This window comes from Protopterus annectens, chromosome 16.part0, assembly GCF_019279795.1.
Source record: "Protopterus annectens isolate FY-2018-M chromosome 16.part0, PAN1.0, whole genome shotgun sequence".
NCBI classification, from domain to species: Eukaryota; Metazoa; Chordata; order Ceratodontiformes; family Protopteridae; genus Protopterus; species Protopterus annectens.
The window spans coordinates 325,465,588-325,477,666 of NC_056750.1; the positions used below are offsets into that span (position 1 = coordinate 325,465,588).

The 12,079-nt window shown below is 39.0% G+C and overlaps 1 protein-coding gene across 2 annotated transcripts in view; it reads right to left on the bottom strand.

Annotated features, from left to right (window-relative positions):
- The window catches only part of LOC122790285 (LIM/homeobox protein Lhx3), a 1,376,718-nt gene that overhangs the window by 1,167,820 nt on the left and 196,819 nt on the right, over window positions 1-12,079 (bottom strand). For both annotated transcript variants that reach the window (XM_044057789.1, XM_044057787.1), the window contains exon 4: window positions 7,554-7,659. In XM_044057789.1, coding sequence (XP_043913724.1) covers window positions 7,554-7,659 — 106 coding nt within the window. The remainder of the gene's footprint in view (window positions 1-7,553; window positions 7,660-12,079) is intronic.

Below are 12,079 nucleotides of genomic sequence, written 5' to 3' on the forward strand. Positions count from 1 at the left end.
TGTATGCATAGCTGTAGTATGCCATAATTGCTTAACATCTCTTTGAATGGCATTAACATTAATAGTATGATGACCTCTGTGTATAAATTCAGAAGCAACCATATTAAGTTGCTCCTCCATCTTCGTATCTAAAGAATTAAGCTTTGCAACACTAAACATCTGATTTTTAATAACATTGTTAAAAGTAAAATGTGGGTGCACACTGCTCCTATGTAAATATGCATCTCTTTTGACAGTTTTTTTTTATATAACGTTGTCTCAATGACACGTGCTTTGTTTTTAAAAATAGTTATACCCAGAAAGTCAATTCTATCTTGAGAAAGTTTCTTCTTAAATTTCAAAGGTCAACATATCATTAACATATTTATAAAATAGCTCAAGAGAGTCTATGTCCCCATGTTATACAAAAAGAGAGATCAAATATAAAATGACAATAGAAAGCCACACCTCTCAGAAATGGATTCTCAGATAGAACTCATTTCCTTTCCCATACATACATAACTATGTTCATGTACGTATTGGCGATGGGAGTTCCCATTGCCACACCGTGCACCTGTTTGTATAATTGACCCTGAAATAGAAAGACATTATTGGAATGTACAAGCATCAGTAACTGACAAAGTATTAATATAAACTTGCAGATATTCAGTGAAATCTACACAGATCTCATTAGGTATCACAGTAACTGAAAATTAACATCTACAGTTGCAAAAAGACACCTTTAAAATCATTCAACTGTGACCACTCATACAACTGTTGTAAAAATTCAGTGGCATCCCTGATCATTGTCCCTGTTATTTCAAAACATATCAACTGTGTTTCAAAAAAATGAGAAATGGTTTCAGTCACCCACCCTCTAAAAGAAACAACAGGTCTCATTGGTGGGTCGATTATCAATGTGTGTAATTTTGACTAACATTATCTCACACACTGATACTGCAGAGATAGCAAACCTGGTATCAGACAGATATGGTGAAAATTTCACTCCCTTATCCCCTCCAAACTTATCACAAACCTTGTCCTCAATTTCCCCCCACCCAACATATCCGAACAGCAGGTCATTAAAGCCCTGTCTAAGGCAAAAAAACACAGCCTCTATGGGACTAGATGGCATACCAGGTTGTATTCTAAACAAACTATAACATGAACTAGAATCACCATTAAGTACTATATTCAATCACAGCCTAACCATAGCATTTATTCCTGCAGAATGGAGAATAGTAAACAGTTATTCCCCATTACAAAGGTGGCTTAGTAACAGACCCAGAGAATTCTAGACCTACAAGTCTGACCAGCCTCATCTATAAAGCCATGGAATGCATCTTGGACCTCATATATAAAGACATAGGTGACCTCCAAACCCTGGATCCAACTCAATTCGGCTTCATCAAGGACAGATCTTATTTGTTAAGCTTGGTGTATTTCTTAGAAAATGTGACCAGGGCCATTGACGAGGGCAAATCTGTGCACACAGCATACCTCGACTTGGCAAAGGCCTTTGACACAATCCCACACTACGGTATTAACAAACTTAGCAAACTGAATGTAAACTCCTTTGCTGGAAGATAGGTTGCCAAATAGCTCACAAACTGGTCACACACTATCAAAGTGGGTGACTCCACATAAACCAGACCTGTCACCGGCGGGATGCGACAAAGGTCAGTGCTCAGCCCCCTACTGTTTGGTTTATACTTCTCAGATGTTCAGGCCAAAGCTAAGAGACTGTGGCTGACCAAGTTTGCAGACGGCTGTAAACTGGGTGCAATTACTGAATCTCCAAATGAGGTCAGTATACTTCAGGAGGGTCTTGCGCAAACCAACAACTGATGTCTTAGTCACAGTCTCAAACTGAATGTAAAGAAATGCGTCATCATTCCCTTCGGTAAAAACAATGTTTCTTCACACTATCAAATTAACAACAATACGCTATACACCTACAAGAGATTTGGAATCATAAGTAGAATGCAACCATAACTTTGACCACCATGTGTCTAATGTTGTAAGGAAGGCTTTCTACGTAGCACACTTGATTAGCAAAAGCATCACTTCTAGAGCAAAGGAGGTTATAACTCCTCTATACTTATCTCTAATCAGGCCAGTAACTGGGTATAATGCCCTTTTCGGCATGAACCATACAAAGCACCCGCGGCAACTGGAGAGATCAAATAGGTTTCTAACCAAGAAGATCAAGGGACTCCAGCATGTGCCTTACACAGATCGACTAAAGCTCCTGTCACTATACTCAGTAGCATACAGACTTCTTAGGGGAGACTTATGCCTGGCTTACACAGCAATCCCTGACCCAAACCTAATGAATTTGCTGCACAATCATAAATCAAATGGGAGTAGAGCTATCTGATCCAGGGACCTAAATATGTCCTGTGACTTGAATAGGGCGTGCTGGAGAGACAGATTTGTCTCCCAGCAATTGCCATGCCTTTGGAATAGGCTGCCAAACCATGTGAAGCAGAGCACCTCTATGACACTGTTCAAAAGGAACCTGGACGAGTGGATGGGGCATCATAAATTCTTACGGGGATAGCACCCACAACCCTCCTGGACATGGGCAGTCATTAATAAATACAATCCTGGGTATTGGCTAGAGTATCTATAGTATTACACTGGGATGAAACGTCTAGGCTTGAAATTACCTCTGGTTTGATAGCCTAGTAACCTCCTATGATCCCATGGAATACCATAAATGAATGGAGTTTCTGGAGATTCGGTAAGGAGATAACTTAAAAGTTGAACATTAATTCTACATTTATTGTACAACATATGCAGAGAAATCAATACACGATTATTATCAAATTCTGTTCACGTTTTATAATCTTTACATAATCATCTCGTTAGCATTTATTTCACTGCATTTATATAGTACATTGTGTTAAGCACAACTTCTCCTCCCACCTTTATCTGTGTTTTTGATCACTATCCCTTGGTTTTTAACCAATGACGTAATGGCAAGATGTTCAGCAGGTGTAAGACTATAAAAATTACTAACTTTTTGTTTCTTATATAATTCATAAACCTCCTGTTTGAAAGCGAAATCATACAATGTTCTAGAAGTGTCAGAAAGGCATGCAGGTACAAAAGTTAAACCTTTGATTAACACAGAAAGTTCATCGCAAGTCAATTCATATTTTGAAAGGTTAAATACCAGTTTGCTTAAGTCCTCATCTGAGAGCAAGTGACTAGACGATGGAAAATAATTTGCTGTTGACAACTTCCGGACCCATTCACCCTCCGAGACTGTGGCTGTAGGTTGCCACTCTCTCCCCAAAGACGAGATATTGCCATTGGCAAAGGTCGTTCCATTAATAAAGGAAATTCCACTGGATCTAATGCTTAAATTGTATTAGCATCAACAAAAGTGGAAGACTGCTCCAAATCTGAATGCAATTGCTCTCAGTAATGGTAGATTGAAAAGATGTTACTGGAGGAACTGATTCATGAAGCTTAGGTCTATGCTGTCTCCCACTGGTACAAACAAAGATGTTATTTCTAAAATCATTAAATGTCCCTCTGTAATTTTCTTGTCTTCATTTCTTTTAATCTTTTTTAAAATGCAGTGATACAGGTGAGAGTCTAAATAGCACCAGTGTTTCCTTAAGCCTTGGCCTGTTGAGAATCACTTGTCTGATCATAATGGAATGAAATAAGTGACTGTTCAAGACTTCCGTGCACTGTTTTAAGAACTGCCTCCTCTCCCCAATATTATATGACCATGGAGTTTGTGCACAAGTTCATAGGGAGTGTACAGTGGACTTTGAAAAAAAAAAAAAAAAAACCTTTTTCACAAGGGACAATCTGTGCTATTTGTGCATAGGCTACAAGCAAAATTTGAGCAGACGTGATCGTTGCGACGTCCCTCCTCTGGGCCAGTGATCAAGTAGTCTCAATCCCCACCATGGACACCAGTGAGGGACGTTCACTTGGAACAAAGATAGATAGATACAATTTCCAGATGCAGCTTTTCACACGAAGCGCAATTTCCCTTAAGAGCCAGGGGCCACACTCACATCCTAGGGCTGGGTTTCCCCTCTCTCTTACCAGGCCCTAAATAAGACCTCACACTGACCTCAGGTGTAGAGTTGAGTCCTCAGCAGAGTGTTACAAGCCATGTCCTCCACCACCCTCTCTGTGAATCCAGTGCTCTGTGGCACACGCACACATCTGGGAAAGGCCGACACAGATTTGCCATCTATGTCCAAACTATAAGGTAATTTAATTTCAGACTGTTTTTCAAAGTTAGCTGGACAGAGATTAAGTGCTTCTCTTTCAGTATTCTCTGTTACAATATATTCATTTCAACAGTTACAATACAGTTGGGCATACAGGTGGATTTCTTTTCTGTCCAGAAGGACCCACTGTTGGTACATTTTTAACACAAGGAGCTTTACAAATATATTTTTCAACACAAGCATCCATACAAATCAGTTTGATATTTGAATGACATATAATTCTTTACAAAACTCCAGTTAGCTATGCTTGCATATGTTACACAAGCACTGCCCTACTCTCTCTGGCATAGCTAGCACTACACCTCACATCATCACAATCATTAAAGTTATTTTCAGGCAAAGCTAGCACTACACCTCACATCATCACAATTATTAAAGTTATTTTCAGGCAATCCATTCTCAATCTTACACAGCAACTTCCCGGGCCCTAACATACAGAGGAAGTAAGCAGTGGAAACTTCAGTGGTCAGGCTCCAAATGCCGAATACAAATCTATAAGCTTATGATGTATGTGGCTAATGGAGTGCTAGATATAGTGGGGCATTTAAGACAAAGTTAGGCTTAAAGATCAGCAATAGAAGTACTCTAACTGATGGCAGCACCAGCTTATCATGCAATGTCAAGGGATCTTTTCATCCTTAGTCAGTAGATCTTACTAACGTCAACTTTAACTGCCCTGGGCACAGCAATGTCAGTAGCTATTCAGCAACTGCTGACAACTGGGTGTGCTGCACATCAGTCAACATAGTTAAGCACCAGAGTAGCTATGCTGCTGGAGACATGGTATTTTAGAAAGGGGCATTGATCATAACTACTTCCATCTATTTTCATAGCAAAGTGTTGACTGCACATGTGGAAGTCAACACAAATATAACATCTGTCTAAAGACTAATTTTCTTTGACAAAGCAGAAGAGAGTAAGATGATAAAGGCTCCCAAACCTTTAGACAGATTAGATTAATATTCGCCAGGCAACTGAAGCAGAGCGAAACTGGGAATGCACACTTTGGGTCTGTTGCCCATCAGTGCCATTTCAATGGAAATTATGGGGAAAAGAAAAAAAAATCCAAACCCACTAAGCCACAGGGAAAAGAACTGCACAGACTGTAATCAAGACCCCATAAAAGAGTACATCAATGCAGACTGATTATCTCTTCCTTTCAACCTATGGAATCAGAAGGTCACCAAGTCCATTCATGAAATGGAGATCATCTGTGTTTGCAAGACTCAACACCTTCCTCTTCTTAAAAAACAAATTCTACAGTAACCAAAAAGAAAGCAAATCCCAGAACTTTTTGGCAACAGGACATGCGAACAGGACATACTTTACTGCACTTATTTTATATCTGTTAACAGGCTAGGTGGCCTTGCCCTGGGAACTTTTTCAGCCATAATCAAGATCAAGTCACAGGCAATGCAGTGTTTACAATAAGCAGTGCAAGTATTTTTTCCTTATATATTTTACTTCTATCCCCATACCTGCTGATCATCTAGCCACTTCCTCAGCTGCTTACTTGCTCCTCATTGGGTTAGAAGCTCTAGTACCATTCATTTCTCTAGTGGATGAGAACTAACCAAGGCATGGCCCATCAAACAAGCAGCCATAAGGGCAGTTACTTACTTATTTCCCTATCCTCTCACCCTGGTGATATCAGCACCTACATCACTATAGAAACACCTATGCCATCTATGGAAGTCTGCACTCTGTCAAGCAAATGCCCCCGACAAGAATCATCATCACCATCTTAAGTGGCAATGTCCAACAGCTAGCAATCTGGTTTGGGCAAAGGTCACAGGACTCCACCAAGGAATGAAATGTCAACAGACTTCCAACCATAAATTTCTCCATAGGTGGGCACGTTGAAATAAGGCTGCACCTTTTCCTTCACCCCAACTTGGTTCCTCCAGTCCTCAAGCTGCTATTCAAACCTGGAGTGCAAACCGGGCTTTATCCCTCAGTATCACAGAGCCAGGAATAAGCAATGCAAAAGAGTTATACAACATAACATGCAGAGACACTTGCACACATTCAAAAAAGAAAATAATTAAAAAATGTAGATATGTATAAACAACTCTCCATAAGATAAGTATGTTCATATGAATTGTCGATAACAAAAGGAGAGCAGACTAAAAGATTCAATCAGCTATGTAAATTAGGGAAAAGAAATACAGCAACAAGAGGAAGAGAATGACAACATGCTTTCAAAATGAAGACTAAGGCAGAGGCTGAAGCCAAGAATGAACTATGTGGTTTAGACAGTAGGGGATTTAACCCCTATCCCAAAAGCATCTGATCCTGAATGTTAAACTTCTAGACCACCGAGGAGAGGCTGTCTAAGGACAGAGATGGTATGCAAAGTTCTGCTATATGAGAAAACAGAATTCTAGATGTTGGGCTAACTTTGTGGAAAGACCCTTGAGAGATGCAAGACTAAAGAAACAAGGAATGTCGGGAACATGACTGCAAGAACTTAATGATTAATAATAAGAGGTGATGTGTCCTGGGATCAGGCAGGTTTGTGAATAGGGTCTTGTCAAAGAAACCCTGAATGTATTTACAGTATCTTTCTTTTTTTATGGGAAAGGAAATGCACACAAACATACAACACAGATCTTTTTCTGTACCATATTTTTGCCAGTGCTTTGTAATGTCTCAATGGCAGATGCAGGTATTTTTCAGGTGAAGTAATACTGTGGAAGTCCAGCAATGAGGACATCTGGATTTCACTATTTCTAGTAGAAGAATGTGAAGAGCTATCATGTGCAATACCACGTGTAGGCCAAATTATAGTAATCAGCTGCATTTCATGTTCTGATAAAGTCCCTTGTACGATGAAAGTGCTTAACACAAAATAGGTTAAGCACTTTCATCACTTGTGGGATGAAAGCGCTTAACCTATTTTGTGTTCACCTGGAATAAATCTGCATGTCCTGGGAGTTTCGCAGCAGTCATTCTTTTTAGGTTATTTGTGTTTTTTGTTACTGTGGAGGTAGTTTCTTGGATACAAGAATTATTTGCTTTGTTTAATGCGAACTGAAATCATATGCTGTACACATTAACATCCCTGGAGTACACTATGGCACTACCACTGTTCCAGGCAATTAGTTCACAAAGCAACTACTACAAAAATAGTAACTGCCTTTTGAGAACAAAGATGGTATTAACTGTACATGTGACATCAGAGGAGTTTAAATTTAAAAATCATTACATAAAATAAACATGAAATTCAGTTCCTTTTATCTCATCACACTTTCATTAACTTGAAAACATCTGTAATATAAAAAAGCCTGGAAAAACAGGCAGGCTTACCCGATTGGTTCTAAGGAAGGATAGTTGAGGGGCTTGCTTTGTTCAGTGTGGTTTTGCAAAAAATCAATCATTATTTGCCGTACTGTCTGCAGTTCTCTGTCTGATCCTGTGATGAAGGAACAAAATAGTTATGTTTAAAAAACGCACTAGTGTAATATTAGTAATAAGTACATAAAGCACCATGATCTACAAGGAAGTGCAAAAAATATATTTAATTTCTCTAAATTACCTGACCATTGCACATCCATGTGCAAGCACTTTTATTTTATTTACCCTTTGTTGACTGGGTTAGTCCCCCCTAAGCTACTGTGGGGGAGGACTCAAGGTGGTATTTATACTACTAGGGAAAATTCGGCCAGAGCATCAGGGAACTTCCTCTATTCTTCGTATGAGTGATCGGATGGGGAACTAATTCTGTGTGGCATTTCCTGTCTCCCGTTTCAAGCGTGAAGGTGGCTTGGAGAAGCAGGAAGCATGGAGGAAAAGGACAGTGAGACTGCCAGTAAAGAAGAATGAATGTGCTGCTTATTGAACAGCTCAGAAAGCTAATATTTTGGAGAATGAGTCAGAGAATGGAAGGAAAGAGTAGAATGGTAGAGGTAAAGTAACTGAGGAGAGAAAAGGTGAAATATGAGCAGAGGATGGTACTATGTTGATTCGGAGGAAATCTTTCAGCAAAATTTGTTTGCTACAGATATTTCGGCATCAGAATGCATTACTACAACCCTCCAATGGGGTGGGTTGCAGGATGTTTATTTAAAAGAATAAGTGGACCAAAGTGAATCGGAGAGAGATAAGGCAGTACACTGGATAGAGATAATGGAGAGAATTCAAGGAGATGATAAAATGCAAGAAAAGGAGGAAGGAAAGAAATTGTACATGGCAAAAGAGGAGGAGGAAACAGAGCAGAAATCAAAAGAAAATTTCTTGTGAGGATAAGCAATAAGGCCGAAATTGGACAGGTATGAGGGTATGGGACAGAGTCAAAGCACCAATGGGGATAAAACCCACAGATGTAAGAGCCTTTATTTGTATTAATAAGGATACACACTGTGAATTTTTTTCCGAAGAGGCTCAGTATATCGAGAAATATTTGGAACAGTATGATCAAAGGAAAGACAATAACCCATGGAACTTGTATGTAATTCAGGCTTTCAACAGAGAAGCCAAAAAGAAAATATTTGTACAAATCAGAACTGAAGCTGAAAGAAGTGACTTGAAAGAATATTTAAAAACTATATGTAAAGATGTTTTGCATGTTACAAAAAAAGTATGATAATACAGGTCTGTGGACAGGGGGGGAGAATGTGGTATAATATTGAAAATGCAAGAAGATAAAATTGTGCATTTACCTAATATAATTAATGTTAGAGGAAACAGGTGAATGATGAGATACTGGGGACAGCCTAAAACATGTCTTTTTCATGTGGTAAGGATAGTCACTTGATTAATAATTGTGACAAAATAAAATGTTTATATGTGGAAAAGTGGGACATGAAGCAAAAAAAAATATGAAGAGTCAGGTCTTTCCTGGATGAACTGTACAGAGTTAGAAGAATATACACAAGATACAATGTTTCCACAAGAGAAAATTGTTTTAGACATTGTAGAGGAAATGCAAAATGAACAAATTAATGAAACGGGGGTAACGAATGTGAGAGAAAAAATAAATGTAGTAAATGATAAGGAAAGAAATGCAGAAGAGGTAACAAGTAATTCTAGTGATGAAGGAAAGAGCATGTGGATAAAAGTACGGAAAAAAGAGGTTCTATAGGTAAAAGACAGAAAAAGAAAGTTCAGAAATGCACCTCAAGAAAGAAATAAAAAAGGAAAAGGATGAAAATTAAATCCATATATTAAAGTGAGAATCATAGCCATCAATGTTAATACCATAAAGAAGTCATCTTAGGCTAGTGCTCTTAGAATGGTATATGACATTAGATATGGATATTATAGCAATTATTGGTATTAGAATAACAACAGATGAAGAAAGAGAACAAGTAAATGGATTATGGAAAGGTAAATTACTGTGGAATTTAAGTAGGGAAAATGTTCTGGTATAGTTATTTTATGCAAAGACTGGATAGACATCTTGGATTGTACAACAGCACCTATTGAAAGAATAACACTAATAGACATAAGGTGTAAGAAACAAGTCTAGAGAGTGATTGCACTTTATGCATATACATTACAGAAACAAAGAGAAGTTACGTTTAGAAAAATAATGGATTATGTGAGTTTAAATATGCAAATAATCTTAATGGGGACTTTAACTGTGATTTAAGACATGGACGAAAAGAGGAAACAGGTGTTCAAGTAATTTTTGATATGATTAAGTACAATAAGTTTGTCTCTTCCGGATTTTCCCGGTTAGGGGTCGCCACAGTGGAACTCCGGTCCACTAATGATTGGCAGTTGATTTTTACGTACTGGCTTGCCAGGCCTGACGCACAACCTTCAACGAAGGTACGCATATTCACACAAGTCTCCACACAGAAAACGCTCTAGCTGAGAATCGAACCGGACAGCGTCTTACTGTGAGGCGACAACGCTACCACGCAGCACCACCACCGCGGGTGATTGATTAAGTACAATAAGTACTTAAGGAAAAACGAAAAATGGATGTATAAAAGAAACAATTTAAGGACTGAAATTGATAGTCTCGAGACAGTTTAAACATACTATGTCAACGGTGCAAAACCACAGGGTTTTCTGATTATTCAGATATACGGATAGAAATGCAAGAAAAGGGAAATTATACAAAGATAGGGAAAGGAAAAAAAATAATGAGTCAGAATTAAATGAAGAAACAAATGACATATTACAATTATGGAAGGATCACATCAGTATGACAGGATTTTATAGAAATTGGACGAGTTGGTGGATTAGTTTGAAAGAAAAATATAAAAAAGTACTAAGATTGCAAAAATTAAAAAAACAAAGATTACTTGATTTTGATGCATATAAGGAAGCCAGTGAGCAAATATTTGAAATTATACAATGACCCCCCCCCCCCCATTAATATTCCAAAATGTGCATGCTGATTGGTGCACGTTGTAAACCAGACTTATACTAATGGAAAAAGGTCCGGTCGCCCGGACTTTTTCCATTAGTATAAGTCTTTTTTTACAGCAACGGAGAAAGTACAGTTTTGTACCTACCATAAATGTAGACGTTCGATTGTATTCATTGCTGCAGTCATTACACTTGGGTTATCCTGCCGTCAGGCGGTCCTGCAGTCGGCCAGAGTTCCAAAGTCTTGGTCTGGCGTCGGTTGCTGTCGCTTCTTCCCTGACATCAGTGTGCCAGGGGTATACAAGATGCAGCCGATGCAGTTTTCTTCAGTTTTTCTTGCCTCCGATGTCAGGTGCCCCCAAATAGGTAGGCAATACATATTGCTAAAAAAAAAAAATACATAAAAAATAAAACCAAAAACTTCAGTTACCAGCAAATACACCGCATAGGTAGTATAGAGTAGAAAGGTATAGACAAGTCCCAGCTAAGAAAGAGGGGATGGAGGGAGGGTAACCTGGACTGCAGCAGTGAATACACTCGAACATCTACATTTATGGTAGGTACAAAATTGTACTATGTTCATCGTGTTTCACTGCTGCAGTCATTACACTTGGGTTGAATCCCAAAGCTGAGGTAGGGTGGCTGGTTCTATAGAGGATTTGGGGTGGCTATGAGGCCCTGCAGCACTGCAGTGGCAAAGCCAGCTCTGGATTTAGAATAAAGAGGCAAGTGATAATGTTTGGTAAAGGTGTGCACTGAATTCCAAGCTGCAGCTTCCAAGATATCTTTGGTAGGTACTCCTCTAAGGTAGGCAGTTGAAGTGGCTGTTGCCCTGGTGGAATGTGGCCTAATGCTACTAGGTACAGTTTTCCCATGCTGTGTGTAGCAGAAATGGATGCAGTGTCCTATCCACTTTGAAATGGTCTGCTTTGAAATAGCCTTTCCCTGTGATCCTGCAGCATATGCTACAAACAATTGCTCAGTTTTCCTGAAAGCTTTTGTTTTGTCCAAGCAGAATCGTAACCATCTGTGTATGTCCAATGAATGCAGAAGTCTTTCCCCTTTATTCTGGGGGTTTGGATAAAAAGTTGGCAAGTGAATAGTTTGGTTAAGAGCTACACTGGAAACCACTTTTGGCATAAATGAAGGGTTTGTTCTTAAAGAAACCCTGTCTTGGTGAAAAATGATGAAAGGCTCCACTGCCATTAGTACCTGTAACTCTGAGACCCTTTGCGCTGAGGTTATTGCCAGAAGCAGAGCAGTTTTCCATTTTAATTCTGCTGAATTGGCTGGCTCAAAAGGAGGTAAAGTTAGTTTTTCCAAGACAAAATTGAGGTCCTAAATTGGTGTTGGTGCTATCTGGGGCGGTCTTATGTTTTTAGCCCCTCTGAGGTACTGTTTTAGCAATGGATGAGAGAAAATAGGAGGATCTGTGTTGTAATGAGCTGAGATGGCAGAGGCGTGGATCTTAATGGATGAAAAGGATAGGCCTTTGTCCAGCATCTCAGTTA